The sequence below is a fragment of the Abramis brama genome, assembly GCF_963993115.1.
Source record: "Abramis brama genome assembly, chromosome: 3".
Taxonomy (NCBI): Eukaryota; Metazoa; Chordata; class Actinopteri; order Cypriniformes; family Leuciscidae; genus Abramis; species Abramis brama.
The window spans coordinates 27,950,269-27,968,670 of NC_139965.1; the positions used below are offsets into that span (position 1 = coordinate 27,950,269).

At 37.3% G+C, this 18,402-nt stretch overlaps 1 protein-coding gene across 5 annotated transcripts in view; it reads left to right on the forward strand.

Moving 5' to 3' along the window:
• The window catches only part of plekhg4 (pleckstrin homology domain containing, family G (with RhoGef domain) member 4), an 89,173-nt gene that overhangs the window by 44,698 nt on the left and 26,073 nt on the right, over positions 1-18,402 (forward strand). For all 5 annotated transcript variants that reach the window (XM_084107376.1, XM_084107378.1, XM_084107374.1 and 2 more), the window contains exons 4-13: positions 1,434-1,610; positions 1,692-1,815; positions 2,043-2,136; positions 4,400-4,486; positions 5,147-5,263; positions 6,442-6,540; positions 9,349-9,497; positions 12,375-12,513; positions 15,664-15,786; positions 16,108-16,299. In XM_084107376.1, coding sequence (XP_083963502.1) covers positions 1,434-1,610; positions 1,692-1,815; positions 2,043-2,136; positions 4,400-4,486; positions 5,147-5,263; positions 6,442-6,540; positions 9,349-9,497; positions 12,375-12,513; positions 15,664-15,786; positions 16,108-16,299 — 1,301 coding nt within the window. The remainder of the gene's footprint in view (positions 1-1,433; positions 1,611-1,691; positions 1,816-2,042; positions 2,137-4,399; positions 4,487-5,146; positions 5,264-6,441; positions 6,541-9,348; positions 9,498-12,374; positions 12,514-15,663; positions 15,787-16,107; positions 16,300-18,402) is intronic.

Sequence of the window (18,402 nt, forward strand, 5' to 3'; positions counted from 1 at the left end):
AAATCGAATACCAACCCACCGAACGAATATTCGAATATTCGGGTCCAGCCCTAGTATATACACACATATATATGATGGCACAAAATCACAGACATTCTATTACAATAAAAATAATAAATGTGTCTGCTATATGGAAATATATTCTGTTTAAATAGCATGTTTTAGAGGTGTCCCTAATGGTCTGACTATTCAGGGTCCAGTGTTACATCAGAAAGAAAAGATAATTAGATAGAAAGGAGAAGAAATGCATGAAGAATAATTACTGAAGGGTATGGGCCATGGCCAGACTGAACTCCAGACTGTGGTGAGAGAGTGTGAAGCCAAGACCCTCTGCTTTGCCCTGTCTGGGGTAGCACTCAGCTCAGCTCGAGGGGGCTCATATAGTCTACTTCCTCAATGTGAGCATTCTCTGGCGAGGAGAATGTTGGGTAGACAAGGAGACAGAGAGAAAGCAAAGAGAAAGTAGGGGTAAAAAAACAATTCTTGTCTTATTTGTCAAATTTATCGTAGCTTATCTATCGTACCTAACTGAAGAAGAGCATTCCATTGTGTTTATATTTCTTTCCTCAGAAGCTAACCTCTTCTGTTCCAGCTCAAATCCCTTCTGAAATATAGCAATCTCAGCCAGATTATGCTTCAGAGCAATTTATACATGTTTTTCTTGTCCTTGTGCAAGCTGTTTTACGAGTGCTGGAATTCCCAGGACTCCATCTCATCTGTTTTTGATCTCAGTATCTATTCTCTGCACAGCAGCAGCAGTGCGTGGCAGTGCAGCGAAGCAAAACTTTAGTTTTATGACTGTCGGAAGCTGATCTCTGGTTATCTCTGAGCCCTATCAATGTCTGGTATATGGGGCACAGATCCAAGCCACCCTATGGAACAACGCACAGGATGATACCTGGAATGCTTTAAATTAGCTAGGAGTGTGCTTGTTTGAGCTGCATAATGGTACAGATTGGGTAAATGCTTACGCTCAGTTCAACCGTTTCTACATTACTGTTTGTTAGTGGGGGATTCAGAGAATGTGGGTCTGCTGGCTTTGTTCAGAGTCTGAATAGATTTGTGTTTCATGACCCAGAGATTTAGCTTTTTTTCCTTTTTTTTTTTTTTTTGAGGTTTAGAGCCAAATGTAGTTATCAAGTCAGTCATCTGTAAGCTGTGCTGTATATCTTCAGCGAGTAAGAATCTCAGTGAAATCAGTTTTGATACTGAGTGATCAAACATTGTAGTAAACACTCACTTCAACTGATCATATCATCGTTATCTGTGAACTTTTTATAGACTGAAGTGATGCATTATTGTCTTTAATGATAAGACAGATTGACTTGTCAGTGTTGTAAACTGAACTGTTTCTTTGTGTACATTTAGGTTTTTGTTTGTGTGTGCCAGTGTTGTGTGTGTTGAAATAACTCCAACCGATTTTCATATTCCAGCATCCAGTCAGGAAGTAGACCACATTGTTTGCCACCTGTCTGCTAAAACCCAGAGTGAAGACACCTCAGCAGTTCATCCACCACTGCCGCCCATCTCCCAGAGGACACAGCCTGTCCAGAGTGAGGCGCATGACATCAATTCTGATGTCCTGAACTCAGGAGTGCTCTGCCTACCTGGTGAGGGACTGCTTCTAATGCCCTTAATATGGTCCTGCCATCAATATGATCCAAAAGCTCAACTTTTAAAATGAATTTTAGGAACAAGAGATAAATCAGGCCATGCCCTTGTGACCGTGACAATGAGAAACACTATCTGGTTGAATCCAAACTGCAACAGTGGAGAGCTGGTGCGGATCATGGTCTACTTCTTCAGTACACTCAGGTACACACACTGCCATTTAAAAGTTTTGAATCAATAAGTTTTGTTAAAAATTCTAAAAGAAGTCTCTTATGCTTACCAAGGCTATATATACTTGATCAAAAATACAGAAAAAAACTGTAATATTGTTATTATAATCTAAGATTCATTCATTTAGAACAATAAACCATTGATATGTTATTTTATTTACCTTTCCTTCATCAAACACATGACCTTGATTTGACTCTCAGGAAGGAAGTTAGTGCTTTGGGACTGACTGTCCTGGTGGATGCCCGCAAGTGTTCTCCTGTCCCCGCCCTCTTTAAAGCCTTCAACATCCTCCAGGTATGAACACCATGACCATATAATTTGTAGTAACACACATATACAGTCTACCATTTGTTCATATCCTACACAGATAGAACTGTCACATGCAGTTCACATCCTCTAGGCGTTTCCTGTCTCATACTTTCTTCAAAACTGAACGGTAATGCAAACTTGCCATAAATCTTGATATTTAAATCTAACTTCCAACCAGACATCTGCTACTGAGGAATTCAGAAGAGCTGACTAAACTAAAGTAAACCTTTGAGAAGGGTTTTCATCGACAGAATCAGTCATTATTGGCTAAACAAGGCAAAAAGCAGCACATCATAAATATAATGTGATTTCCCAGCTGTGGAAATAAATAGTTGCATTCACACACAATTACACAATAGGACATGCTCACACGAGATTAGTAGAGAGAGGGCGATATCTTTGGATTTCTTTTCCTCATCTGGGATTGGTTATTTTGCAGAATGCATCAACTTCTGACATGATTGTTGCTTGTTAGTAGTTATTTACTATTATTGAGATCTTATCTCAATTGTTAAAGGTTACTATTTTACAAGAGTGGCCTGACCAAGGTGGCAGTAGAGAACACAGGCGTCATATCCAGTCAGATTTCATTATATACATTTTTCTTTTAGTGTTTATGGAGAGTAGATGGCTTATCTCATCCTTAGAAGAATCACCTCACCAGTCATTTACATGAGTGATGTGAGGAAACCAGTAAGTAATGCTCAGAGTAACTGCAGGAACATGATCCCTGAGCACATTTAATGGAAGTGACTCCAGACTGAGTTTGTGTTCTAGACCTTAATGCAGATTAATGCCGCTTTCTTCTTCTGCCAAAAACCTGCCCTACTTTGACAGACTGAGAATGTGCCAATGCTGACTTCACCATTTAAACATCCTGAGGGAGATAGAGAGAGATAAATATGAGCAATATAAAAGTAAAATTGATGAATGCTTTTAATGACAATGTTGTTTTGAGTAGCACAGGGCCTCTGCGAGAGCTTTTCATTGTCTTTATGAACTCATCTGAGGTTTAAAACAGCTGCAGAAATTCTCCACATGACCTTTGCCTGGTTTATTTTTTCTCATTTCTTTGATCTCCCATCTGTATCTGTAATCCATGATAGATAGCGTACAAGTGCTTTCTTGTGGAAAAGGTGGCTTTACTGAAAGTATAAGAGATTCTTGATGATGTACTGCTAAACTGTGTGAATGTCACGTGTTTGAATGCCCTTCAGTGTATTCAGGGTCAGTGCTAACACTGACAGATGAGGTCTTTCTGAATGAATGCAGTAGCTTAGTGACCAGTCCTGAGGGAACAGACACAGGCTCTTCTCCCTCCACTGATACTATCATTCCATTATAGATGTCCTTTTGAGCTGACAATTACACTTTTCCATCAGGCCTCTGTATTCAAAAACATAAGTTTGAACCATGGCCAACCAAGGAATTTATTTTTTTCATAAACTAATTCACACAACAATATAGTAACACCTTGGTTAAGACACACTTTTAATTCACAACAACACAAAACCAGACCCAGTCTCACCATATATTCATGATTTTAATACACACAAAATGCAAAGTGAAAAATAAAACTGCAGTGTTTCAGTAAGTAGGCAATAAATATCAGCAGTAAATAGTCTCAGCCCTGAAGCGGTTGTTTATGTTTCTGGAACATTCCTCAGTAAATATGCTATTGTTTCATTCCAGCAGAGATTTTCTTTTCCTTCTGTTCTGATGTGGCTATGATGGCACGATAATGTGTGCATGATCAGTATGCATGATGACGTACAAGGAAACAGACTAAAACAGCTCTCAAAGGCATAATAGACTTCTCTGGTCTGTTTGTACAGAGTGTTGTTTTTCAGCTCTTTTGTTGTGGTACATTCACTGACAGAAGGCTTTTATTGTGGTTTTTGGGGCACATGACAGAAAAGTGTCTGCTAGGTTATGTAACCTTTAAAAACTTTTGTTCAATGACATAAATGCATAGTTAAATGAAGCGTTAGGTGTTATTGATCTTATTGTAAAAGATTGATCCAGACACATTTCTACATCTTACTTTTTTTTTCACCTCATCATGAAATGACAGGCTTCTCTCTTGTGTACAGGCTCGCATTCAGTAATTGTAATTACTTTTTCAGTAATCATAAATGACTATAAAATAATTGTATTAGTCAATAGGACTAGGAATTCTGGGTTAGTCTGTGAAATGTGTGTAATTCATGGTGCTGTTTGTGATTTATAGTCTATTCAATCTCTGTAGGAAGCTATGCCGGGATGCATCCATACAGTACTGCTGCTGGCCGACAGAGATTTGGCTCTGCGATTGGAGAAAACCTCTTCTATACAGGTAATGCACAAAAATGACCCATCACCTGTAACTTGGCATGACTTTACAGCCACAGTAACACTCAAACAATAACTACAGATGACAAGATCTGCATGATGTGCCACATGTGATATTGTGGCGTGTGACTTGCATTTAATGAGGGCAGGAAGGATTAGAAACAAACGTAAATCCATATTTTACTCTATATAGGAGGAAATGGAGGTAATTTGTTCATCTTTAGGTCCTGGAGAACAATGTGAGTTTACTGAAGGTTTCTAGTTAATGTTAAGGGAAATCCTCTAACATCCTCTAGTAAAATATAGCCCCCTTTATAAAAATAAACAGCATCTACCAGCACTGACAAGATTCTGGCTTTCACCTAGTTACTCTGCTCTCTTTGAGAAATAAATGGCTATTTTAAAACACAAGTGTCTGTACTGAGACGCCGCTTGTGCCTGACACAAATCAGACTGCCAGAGATAGACTCTTGTAGCTACGTAGGAAAGTGCTTCAGTTGAGAATTTCACAACAGCTGGACTGATAGTGTAGCCTAGACATCTATCTAAGCTATTAGAATAGTTGAAGTGTTTATGATTGCACTGCAATACATATTTATCCCCTTTAATGCTGAAGCTAAGACCTGACGACTGTTGTGTTCTGTGTTCTTTTTGCATCTGTCAGGTGGAGTTGTTGACATCTTTGAAGTCTCTCTATAAGCATGCTGACATCGCTCAACTCCCCATTGAGTTTGAAGGCACTTTCCCTTATTCCCACAGCAGCTGGGTCTGTTTCAGAATGGTGAGAAATCATCACCATTCCTAGGACTAAGGCTGGAATAAACTACATGAGTTTTTAAACCAGTTTGTAGTCAGAAAGTCTGAGTCTTCACAGATTCACAGATTTTGCCAAAAATCGCATGGTGTATTATGGGCACGGGTTTAAAGCAGTAAGCCACAAGATTAATACAGTAATAAGCCACTGCTGTGTGTATTAATAATGATCACAATAAAAAATTCCTCTACCAATTAGCATATACACTACCAGTCAAAAGTTTTGAATCGGTAAGATTTTTAATGTTTTTAAAAGAAGTCTCTTCTGCTCACCAAGGCTGCATTTATTTGATAAAAAAACAGTAGTAAAACAGCTGTTTTCTATGTGAATATATAGTAAAGTGTAATTTATTCATTTGATCAAAGCTGAATTTTCAGCATCATTACTGATTCTTCAGAAATCATTCTAATATGATGATTTGATGCTCAAGAAACAGGATTTTTCAGGATTCTTTGATGATTAGAAAGTTTAAAAGAACAGCATTTATCTGAAATTGAAAGCTTTTGTAACATTAAACACTACCGTTCAAAAGTTTGGGGTCAGTAATAATTGTTATTTTATTTTTGAGGGAAAGAAATAAGAGAAATCAATACTTTTATTCATTAAGGATTGATTAAATTGATCTAAAGTTACAGTAAAGCCATTTATAATGTTACAAAAGATTCTATTTCAAATAAAATATGTTCTTTTGAACTTTCTATTCATCAAAGACTTCCAAAAAAAAATTGTACACAACTGTTTTCAACATTGATAATAATAATGAATGTTTTTTGAGCATCAAATCCGCATATTAGGAAGAATGTTTGGAAGGATCATGTGACACTGAAGATTGGAGTAATGATGCTGAAAATTCAGCTTTGATCACAGGAATAAATTACATTTTAAAATGTATTAAAATAGAAAACAGTTATTTTGAATTTTCATAATATTTAACAATATTTATTTTCTTTTTTTAAAATCAAATAAATGCAGCCTTGGTGAGCAGAAGAGACTTTAAAAAACATAAAAAATGTATTTCATGTGCAGTGAGATATATGCGTACATTACATGATTTACAACATCTGACAACTGTTTATTTAGTAAACTGGATTTTTTTTTCCCCTAATGGGTTCCTAACCTAAACATTTCTTTTTGTTATATCTCAGAGGTTGGAGCAGCTGACCAGCCATTGTGAGGATGCTGTGAACCTTCTTCAGAACTCCATCAGCATACTGGAGTCTGCAGTGCTGCCACCTACAGCAGAGGTACTGCAACAGTCAATAAAATACTTTCTAAAAGCAGCTCTATCGAAAGCAGTCCCACAAAAAATGCTTTGTCCAAGCCCTGTCAGGAATGAGAGAGCTGTATATATTTAATGATTTTGGCAGACACTTATCCAAAGTGACTTACTTTGTATTCAAGTATAAATTTTGATCAGTTCTTGCATTCCCTAGTAATTAAACCCATGACCTTGGTGTTAACATGCTCTATTGTTTGAGCTACAGGAATATATATTGCAGATAGTTTGCGTGTGAACCAGTTGAGCCCCTAAACTCTTAGTTCTAGTTATGTTTACTGAGACTGCAGTCCAAGGACTCATTATGACCTTATGACAGTGAACTCTGCTCAGGAGGGCATCACATGGCACTGAAGTCTTCTATTCAGAGGGACTTTTATTCTGTGTCCATGAAGTACAGCAGTGGCACTGGTGTCCGGTTACATTGATTTTAAAGACTGTTCTATTTAGAAGACAAGTTCTGAAAAATAGACTTCAGTATGTGTGTGGTTAGTGTGTCAAGGCTTTGACCGAGTTGACCTCTGGCTGTCAGTGGAGGTCACGAAGGACCTTTTATCCACAGGCTTCTGGGGGAAAATAGGGCCTCAGGAGAAGTAATGATCTCCCAGAGGAGTGTTTATCTGCAGCCATCTTCAAAATCACTTACCTAGGGTTTATATAAAGAGTTGAAAGGAGAAGCAAAGAAAGAGTCTGGTGGATGAGGGTATGGATTTCTGCTTACTGAATGCTAAAACAGCCCCTCCTGTGGATGAAGTGATGCTTAGATGTTAAATGAATAGAAAACCAGAATAAGTATTGGCCTGTCCGCTCATCTCTCTGCCGTTTCTTCTGTCTCCCTCTGTTAATCTAAATGTGTCCCCTCTTTTCTCCCCGTTTTTTTTCACCACAGTCCTGGATTACTTTTTTAATTTTCTCCTTGTATTAAGAACCTCACATGCTGTATCTTCATTCTCCGCCGTTTAATATAGTGTCTATGAAGAGTTTTAAAGCAGTTCTGTAAACAAAACTCCAAATAGGCTTTAAAACTCATAGAAACATCCACTGACATTTGTAATTCATGTAATTGCTCTACAGTTTTATCCCACTTCACACACGCATGCTAATTAGGGTGTAGACGTATGACAGTAATTATGAGATTTTTATTTCTTTAAGTACTTTTTCAAAATCACTTTAAGAAGGCTTTTGTTGAGGTTCCTGAGGTTATTCGATATTATATAACCTTTTGTTGTTAGCTCCGCGCAATGTGGTCAGACCACAATCTGCATCATCGGGTCGGTATTATGGATGCTTTTCTGGGTGGTACACACACACCCTAAAAAAGTATTACACTCCAAATGCTACCCTTACAGATTATAGATAGATTTTAATTAAGATGGTAGTTTTACTACCATCTAGCGTTTGATTAAGATGGTGTTTTACTAATTTATTAACCTTGTTTACTAGTAAGAACCATTCTCAGAAGTGGTTTCAATAAATTTATTAATAAATTGTCAATAATGTAAACGTATAAGTAATTTGAAACATTTTTAATGTTTAACCATTTTACACCTGAAATGAGGTAAAAATAAAATAAAATGGATAAAAACTTGTGATAAAAATATGTTTAAAATCATGCAACTACTGGTTCAAAGTTTGGGGTAAGTTGTTTTGTTTGTTTTTTTCTTTAGGTAAAAAAGTTACTTTTTATTCAGCAAGGACGAATTAAATTAAATTGATCAAAAGTGAAAGAAACTTTTATATTTTTAGAGAAAGATTTCTCTTTCAAAAAATACTGTTCTTTAAAATTTTCTGTTCATCAAAGAATGCTGAAAAATGTACCTTGATTTCCACAAAAATTCAACATTGATAATAATAAGAAATGTTTCTTGAGCTGCAAATCAGCATATTATAATGATTTCTGAAGGATCGTGTGACACTGAAGACTGGAATAATGATGCCGAAAATAGAGCTTTGCAGCATTTTAAAATATATTAAAATAGAAAAGTTATTTTAAATTGTAATAATGTTTTGCAATATTGCTGTTTTGCTGCATTTTGAGCAAATAAATCCAGCTTTGATGAACATACAGGAAACACAATCTTTTTGAATAGTAGTGTAGACTCACATAGGATGACTCCAGTCATATCAGTGGCCTAGAAAGCTGATTTGTTGTACATCTGTGTGCATTTCTGCAGTGGATTTGGTAACTTTTGTTTTGTCATTATGCTGCATCCACACCAAAAGGGTTCAGTATATAAAGTGCAAGACAAGTGTTCTACTGTTGTTAAGAAATATCCATAAAAGCCAGTTTTAAGTACAACAGCACAAGTACAAACACACACCTGAAGGTTTGGCAGTTACGCGTATTAAACTGTACTGTAGCTTAAGTTCATTTGATCATTTAATGAGTACAAACGTGAGCTGGTATTAAATGAAGGAGGTGTAGATACAATTTTAATGAATAATAATGAATGCCTGTGTGCGTGAGAGTGTGTACAGGTAATGTGTGCTGCTACAGGTATTACTCTATCTGTCAGTGGAGTTTGGAAGATAATTATGGGGTGTATGTTTGTTTATGCTGGAGATAGGACAGATATTACTCAGTGAGAGAACAGTAGATATGATGTGTATTTGTAATAATAAGGTGTGTGGGAATGTGTGCAGCTGTAGAGGAGTGTTTGTGTTTTATAGTAATACGTGTGTGTGTGTGTGTGTGTGTGTGTGTGTGTGTGTGTGTGTGTGTGTGTGTGTGTGTGTGTGTGTGTGTGTGTGTGTGTGTGTGTGTGTGTGTTTGCAGGAGGCACAGATCTTATTGTGTAAGTACAGAGAGCTGATGAGGACTGTTCTGGAGGACAGCAGGCTGGTGCGGCTACAGTTGGAGGGAGGAGCCGCTCTGTCCCGTTTACGAAAAGAAGAGACCAGCGTCAGTCTGACAGAGGACTACAGGTGAGACAAGATTATACAGATTTTAACCCTCTGCACACATCACAAATAACCAAATAAGCTCAAAAAAGTGACTTTTTACATAAAGTTTGTATGTGAAATGCATATTAATGCACAAGTTGAAATCAGCTGTGAGTTGAGTCTCCTGTGTGCTTCATGTGAGTTCCTGCCCATGTAGAACATTACAAATGAGCCACTAATGAAGTTTAATTTCAGTAAGGATGCTGCGTAAATAGTCAGTAGGTAACGAGGCAGCTCGCTCGTTTTAGAATTTAATTATAGAATTATGAAAGATGTAAAGAGAGTTTGAGAGTGCCAGACAAGAGAGGAATAATGAAAGAGAGAGAGAGAAAAAGTGTTAAGAGCGTGGGAGAGCATGTTCAGGCCTCTGATGATCAGGGCTGGGTTCAGCTGGAGGTTGAGGGAGTGTGAATGTTATTTCCCACAGCTGAGCCAAGAGAAATGTCTTTATCTGCACACAGTCATTTCATCCTGAAACATACACACAATCTCAGAGCTAAACAGACACCAAATGCGCATGTGTCTGTCTCTGATAACATGGTATGGTTTGGATGCAGCAGGGCTCTAGTGCTGCTTCCTGTTTGACTTGGGTTAAAACACAGTGGCATGTCTGTGCTGGCTTACTCAAAAGCAATTTCAAAGCCTCCTGCTCAGACACAAACACTCGAGCCCGGTGTTTGCGACAGATTACGGTGATAAGGACCCAGTGGGTTGCTCATTAAGACTGATGGCTTGGTTTTTGCTTTTTCCAAAGGCTTCATCTAATAAATGAATATGCAATGAATATGATTCTAAGCCAGCCTCTCTGGTTCTGTGGCTTGATTGATTGTCCGCCTTGTCATCTCCATCCCTTTTGTGCCTTTCATATTAGGTGAAATTAGAGTTTAAAGGCTGTGCAAGTTGCTCATTTGTTGCTTAGCAAATGCCAAAATGAAACCTAAGCTGTCTGAGCTGCTCCCACACAAGCACTTCACCTGGGTGCTGACAGACACACAAAGGGCTCAATCTCACAGGTGTGACTGAGTCTTAAGTGCTCAACAATAGTGAATGAATCCGGCTCTTTTTTCTGCATTTTTCTGTTTATTAAACTGACTTCTTCCCTCACACATAATCTTTCAAGACTGTCTTTTTAACAATTCCATTGGATCCTCAAGGTGAACTATGACCCTTGCTTTTTTACTGAATAGAATGATTGTGCTTTTACTCACTGGTGGTCTTTGCTAATTTTTGTTTCAAATGTACATAAACAGGAAATTGGATCTCCTTTTCATCTCTTTTCTATAGTCCTTGTAAAACAGTGTAATAATAATCATAAATATAAATAATTGTCAGCAAAAATCACTAATAAAAATACAGCCAGCTACATATTAATAAATTAAATGTTATTATTATTAATCTTAATCTTATTATTATTAGAGACACCAAGTGTATATATATATATATATATAGAGAGAGAGAGAGAGAGATCTCTATAGCAATACTGTATATATATAAAAACAATCAAGTTCATTCATCTTCTGTCTACCAAACACAATTAATCAACAATACTATGTCTGAATGCTTCATTGAGCTGGTAATGAAGGCTTCTGATTTTTCATACATCCGTCTTAGACTCTTATCTCTCTCATTCACTCTTTTGTTGTTCTCTCTTGCTGGAATGTCTTTGATATTCCCTGCGTGCTGTGATAAGTCGTGTTTGCTCTGGGTGTGTGCTGTGAATAATTGGTGAGTTTTGGTCTCTTGGACTCTGAGGTCCCTGATTTGCCCCTCATGCCTCTCATTGTGTGTAACACACATATTCTTCCCAACACTGAACTTAAATCAGCCAATACCTTAAAGGGATATGAGCCAAATTAAAATTCAGTTACCATTTTCTGAACCTGTGTGACTGTAGAACTCTGTGACAGCTCTATTTCACATTGTAAGTGAATAGGGCTGTCAAGCTCAAAAACAAGCAAGTGGAAAGAGTCTAGGTAACTTTATTGAAAATCTTTTAAACCCATGTGAATATGTGTTTGCATCTGTGTATGAAACAGCAGGGGGCACAATTTTTTGGCTGTGTTGTTATGCATGTGCCACATGTCTGTCTGCATTAATAAGTCTTTGCATGCTTTGATAAGTCTTTTGGCAGTCAAAATGGGAATGTAGCACTCCTTTTGACATTGACATTGATGTTGTGTATGGATCAGAGAGTGGATAACTCTTTGGCTGAGTAAGTTGGCATATCGTTGAGGGGAAATGTTGTATAAATGTTTGACTAGAGCACAATACATTATTGTGTAAGTGAACTACAGCGGTGAAGTCATCCAGTAGACATCAACCTCTTCTGTTGTGCACAGTGTGCTCTGTCACTGTGTATCACAGCACTGGACATTCACATACAGATACACAAAAATGCACCATTACTCACATTTTCTCACAATTATGCTTTAAAATAAATATTTTCTTGACATACTTACATGCACATGTATACAGTACAGTCAATTACTCACTTTGTTTCTCTCATGTATGCTCTTTTTCTTTCTTATACAATCCACACACACTGGTTTCTCTCTCTCTCTCTCTCTCTCTCTCTCTCTCTCTCTCTCTCTCTCTCTCTCTCTCTCCCTCCCTCCAGCACTTCTCCATACCCTGTCTCCCATTGCCAGATCACAATTTGCACATCCAATTACATTCAAAGCCTCGTCCAATCAATATATTCTATAAGACTGTCTCAGCCAATGAGATGTGAGTCCTGCAGTCAGTGTTTTCTCCACAGCTCAGATGCCTGGAGTTTCTCTCAGGGAATAGAAACAAAGTCAAGACAATATGTAGACTAAATTTAATATGCTACAGAAATCTTCTTGGTGTGTGTTTTAGAGATGCCATCGAGAATGCAGGACATCTGTATAACCAAGTGGACGAGCTGGTTCATAGACTGGTGATGCTGTCCAACAAATGCACACAGGAACTGGAATTCATTATGGAGTTTAAGACCCTGGAGGAGGGATTCAGAGAGGTGAGGACTGAGGTTTTGCACTTGCTTTTATGAACTCGATTCATGACAGATGACAACAGCTGTGTGTGAGACTTAGCAAATGGTACTATATGTTTTCTCTTTAATTAAAACATTCCATGTTATGTCATGTTAATGTGACAACTTATCATAATTTAAACCTGAAAATAAACAAAGTTTTATTATTAAACTAAGAAAAAGTGAATTAATTTACATAGGAAATGCATCATTAAATAAATTAAAGTATAAAACCATTAATGCAAGTCAGAGACTGAGTTCTACTGAAAAATACTGAAATTACTGTACATTTAATTCAACTTTTCACTTAAATTGTTTTTGCTGATAATGACAAATTTCTTGAAGAAATACATTTTTATATTAGAAAAGACTGCAAAAGGGAAGCATTTGCACGAATAGTCTCAGACTTTTGAGCTCCACTACACATCTGGGCAGTTTGTGTCTTCAAGGCTTATTCTTAGTTTTGAGTTTACCTATTACACTTGAAAAATAGTGAATACCAGGGCCGTGCACAGGGGGGTGGCCCGGTGGCTAGAGCCACTGCCCTTCTGCCCTCATCAGCTGAGGTGCCCCTCTCGCCCCCCTCCCTAACCCTCCAGAAGATTCCCATAAAAACGTTATGTTATCGCTCCGCTAAAGATCCACTGATTCCGCTAATCCGCTCCGTGTTTTCCTGCTCGCTCCGCAGCGTCACTCGTAGACAAGCATGTGCCCGCTCTCCGACGACAGTTTCAGAATAGAATTTCGTCCCATTCACAGGTCGATTACAAATTACAATCCACATTACAGACAGTAGTCGATCCACAAAATTAGTATTTTGGTAATATGTTTTTGTATTTCTGTCGCAAAATGTTTTGCTCCTGGTCTTCAAATAGTGCTAACAAGTTACAACTCGTGCAACATCCATGTTCTTGGAAGAAAAGCAAATGTGTTTTGTGCCGTTAGCCACCTTGTAACCTACTATACTAAGGTACTATTCATTTAGATTAGAACACATTTAGATAATATATAGTATATTACCTTTTTATTATGTATAAAGTTAATATGGTCTCATTAAAATATTATAAATATGATGTATGTTATAGATAGATACTATATCAACTAAGGCAACTGATTATAATGGGAAATATATTTACAGGAGTTAAAGTGTGAAAAACTGTCTGCTAAATATTCTATACATAATGATTTACCCTCTGGCTTTCTAGAACTTTGATTCAATTTTTGCCATGTTGAATAGGCTTTGTCTTTGCTCTTTCTCACTCTGTTCTTTTAATTTTGTGAAGGCATTGTTTTTTTGTCTACAAAATCTGCAAACAACAGAAAATGTTATTTATTTATACGTGATTTATTTATTAGTGTTATTTATATTAGATTAGATCAGGTTAAATAATTTGATTGAACAAGAATTCTAATTTTCACTACTCCCAGTGTATGATTGCAGAACAATGTTTGAAAATGTATGGAGCAACAGATTTTGTGTGAAAATAAATCAGAAAGGTGGTTTGTTTAAAAATCTTATTAATGTACGAGGTGGCAAGGAGGTACACACGGGGTAAAACCAGCATGGTAAGACACACAGTATTGATAAAAATACTTAAGCTAAATGAATATGCTTTTAATAATGTCTAAGTTGATACTTGTTCAAACCAATCACTTTAGTAAAGTTTATAACAATTTTGGAGTTATTTTGATAAATTAAATAATAAATGTTTGTTCAATAAATATAGGCTATCTGTCATAATTTTCATTTTAAAAATACAGAAACAAGATTCTTGAGATCTTTGTATTTAAATTGCTACATAAGTCTAAAACATTAAAAAATATATATAAAATAGTAGATTAAATTAGCACAGAATCAACTTTGATCAAGTCAATGATCAGCCAAATTTCCAAGTCCATCATCAAAAGCGTTTATGAAAAAAAGTGCTGAGCAGAATTTGTGCCATTGAGTGGTATAAAAGAGAATTAAGTCAAATGCGCATTTTACCCCGGTGTGACTTTATAACTGTTGTAACCTGTATATCATTTCAATTTATACTTTAAGTGCATAATATTAAATTAAATGTCTATACTACTTCCATAGGATGAGGCAGCTCAGAGAGTGAGAGCCCACTGAGCATCAGACAGTTAAACTGGCATTGACATTGAATTATTTAATTGGAAGAGTAATTATAACAACATAACTTGATTTTGCACTAAATCCTAATTGTAATCTTATTGCCCATATAAAAGAGTTGTTTTTAATTTTCTGTATTAAGATGATACTGCCTCATTCAAACTCCTTATAGTGCCCCCTTTTTTGGTTTAAGCCACTGCCCCTCAAAATGTCTGTGCACGGCCCTGGTGAATACTGTACTGAAGTGCTGCAAACACACACACACACACACACACACACACACACACGCACACACACACTCACTCACTCACAAACAGCCTTACTAAGCTACACACTGCCTTGGTGATTTATTCATCTGATAGTCTTAATGGATGATTGTGCCTAGCAGGCAGAAAGAGGGGGGAAAATCCTGTTGGCATGGATATAGTGGAAGTTGTTGAAACAGATTAGCAAAGCACACACACACATTCATGCACATCATGAGAAAATGTAAACTAGCACCATAGCATCTGTATCAGATGACACACATGTGATTGATGTGTTTGTGTGCTCATGTTTCATTCTACTGCCAAAGTCTACTGTCACAGAGAACAAGAAGCAAAAATATGTTACGAATAACAGAGTAAATGCCCATTCACAACAAAAACAATAACTATAATGAAAACTATAAAGTTAAACATTCTAATTCTATGAGAATAGAGAAGTCCACAACACAACTATAATGATACAGAGGAACGATATCATTGAAATAGCATTCAGAAAAATCTTTTTTCTAACTGATGAACGATAAAAACATTTACAGCCGATCAGAATCCATCCTGTTTTAAAGAGCTTGAGTGTTTCATGCGGCAGATGACATAACTTCAGTGTGTGCTTATAATAAACAGAATGTTATCGTGCATTGGTGTTGACACTAATATCGTTTTAGTTGTCGTTATAATTGGCGTTCTTGGTGTGAACGGGTCTTAAAGCTGGAAAGTAGCAGGGTTAATTGATTGTATGTATATGTTGTCTCTTAGGTGAGTCAGTGGATAGAGGAGGTGGGAGAGTCTCGTCTGCAGACGCTGAGTGAGCTGGAAGATTCCTTGGAGCAGTTACGTCATAAACAGACTGTCTTCAGAGAATTTTACGCAGCTGCATATGTATGTCAACTCTTATTAAACATGTTTTACACAGCACTTTAAACCCTTCCCCACAGCATCTGCATTTGGGGTTGGGGTTGTCCTCATATTTTGTCAACAAATGCCTCATGACATTTTTATTTGGACCGAGAGATAATATTTTACTGCAGGAGTCAAACATTTGCTTAATTGTGTAAACATGAGTTTCAAGAGCGTTTGTCAATGTTTAAATGTAGTCACCTCAGTCGCACCACCCTTTGCTTTCATACCATTCCACTATGTAATACTGTGTGTGTGTGTCTGTGTGTGTGTGTGTGTGTGTGTGTGTGTGTGTGTGTTCAGGAGCACTGTAAGAGCGGTGAAGCTCTCCTTAAGCGCTTAGAGAAGTGGGAAGACATCTCCTCTGCAGAGCTGCAGGTATACGAGGTGAAAGTACGCTCATTCTGGGTCCATCTACATGATTTCTCCCAGCGAGTGGAGGACACCAAGGATAAAATTGACAAGACTGTCCGACTCTACGAGTTCTTTGACAAGGTAAGTGGTCAGTAGTTGCTTTTGATGTAAACTCACCTGACTGTTCTCTGTATTTCTGTTTTTACTTTTACTACTAAGGCTCCCTTTATAAAATGTTCATTTGGTATTGAGCTGTATTGTAGTGCGTGCAACACAGTGAAACGTTGTGAGAAGTTTTAGAAGACTTTATGATATGTTAGAAGCGTTGTCTGTTATCTGATTTCTGAATGGTTTTGTAAAGGAATAAGTTACCCAAAATGAGAATTCTGTCATAATGTCTCTACACTCACGTCATTCCAAACCTGTATAATTTTATTTTTACTGTGGAACACAATAGAAGAACAGTGGGTTTTTTTCTTCATACAATAAAAAACAAATGAGGTGCAATATTGTTTGGACCCCATTTAGTTTTAAAACATACAGGTTTAGAATGACATACAGGTTTGGAATGACATGAGGGTGAGTAAATGATGACAGAATTTCTTTTTAGATTAGCTATCCCTTTAATTATATGTAATGGATTGTTTGAGGCTTTACTTGATTGAAATATTTAAATAGGTTTGGTGGATAATGGGAGATTACCTACTTGTACTGCTTTTTAATTATAAGGTGTTTCAATTGCTCAGAATAATTACCTTGATACATTAATCCATTAATATGTAATCTGTTCAATTCAGATTAGATGTGCATTAGCTGTGTCCATCCTTCAGTAGGTTTTTGTTCAACCAATCATAGTCTTTGTAGTGTATTATTTCACTTAAAGTTTTGCTCTTTTTTTCTTTTTGTTTTTCGGTGTTTCTCTAACTTTATTTTTCTAGTATTGTTGCAGTATTTTTATAATAAAAAAAATTAGGAAACCCCTTTTTTCGAGTCATATGCTTCATGGGTTGTTCATGCAGGACATGTTCTTCCATTCTGTTTAATTTTGGTTAGTTTCAAAATTAGTTAAGTCTAAATGTAGTTTCCCTATAATCAAGTAGGCTTTTCGACCCCCTAAGTACCTCTGGCGACCTCTGGTGGGGGTCACGACCCCCAGGTTGTGAAACCCTATTTTATTGAACACTTAAAGCCTGGAACACACCAAGCCGACGGTCGGCCGTCGGGCAGTTTTTGTGCGTTGGCCGACTAAGTTTTCTCAGTGTGTTCCACACGGTTCCGCACCGTCGGCAGAAATTGGTCCTCGTCTGTTTTTTTTCCGGCGGATTCGACATGTTGAATCGGCGTCAGGCCGTCGGTGAGAGAGAGAACTCTGATTGGCTGTTCAGCTTAGTGAAGAGTCAGTGCACGAGAATAATAGCAAAACAACAAGCAAAAAAGTCAGAACGGTACAGATAGAAGGCTGTTCTAATGTTACGTCATCTTACCTGAGTGTTCCTTGGCAAATATTTCAATATTAACACGAGCGGAGTGGAATAAAGAAAGTGTTTAACAGGATTGATATTCAAAACGGTAAGCACACACTGCTTTATTCATGGTTTGTGTATCTGCAGCCTGCAACATCGGTTTCCTTTTTGAATGACGAATATATCTGCAGAAATAGACAGTTGTCTCATTTACACGCAGACGAAGAACGCACATTCTAGCTGACAGTCGGCTGTAGTTCTCTCGGTGTGTTCAAGTGCAGCTTTTTACCCCAACGCGAGGCGACAACACAGTCGGCTTTCATCAGCGCTAGTTCGTCGGCGTCGGCTGTGTTCCAGGCTTAAAGTGGCGCTGAGCAGACCGGTCAGTGTATGAAATAAGTCATACACTGATCGGTCTGCGCAGCGCCACTTTAATATGTCTTTGGTGTTTAATTGACCTCGGTTGGATGTTGAAACAGCCACTGATCAAAAACTGTTATCTTCCTTTAGTCAGAAGAGATAACCCTTATAGTCAGATAGACTTTTAGTCAAATAAATCCTGTCCCATCTTTCTTATTTTTTCCAGTTTTCTTTAATAATGATAAAAACTTTAGAATTAGCAGATACTTAACTTAAAACAGATATAATTATAGGTCTTGATATAGTGTTAAGTGATAGTAATGGAGCACAATTTCATTCATTTCCATATCCATCAGACAAGAGTTCCTCTGAAAAGCATACAGTGTTTCTAAAGCACCAGCTATTACGGAAATCCCTGACT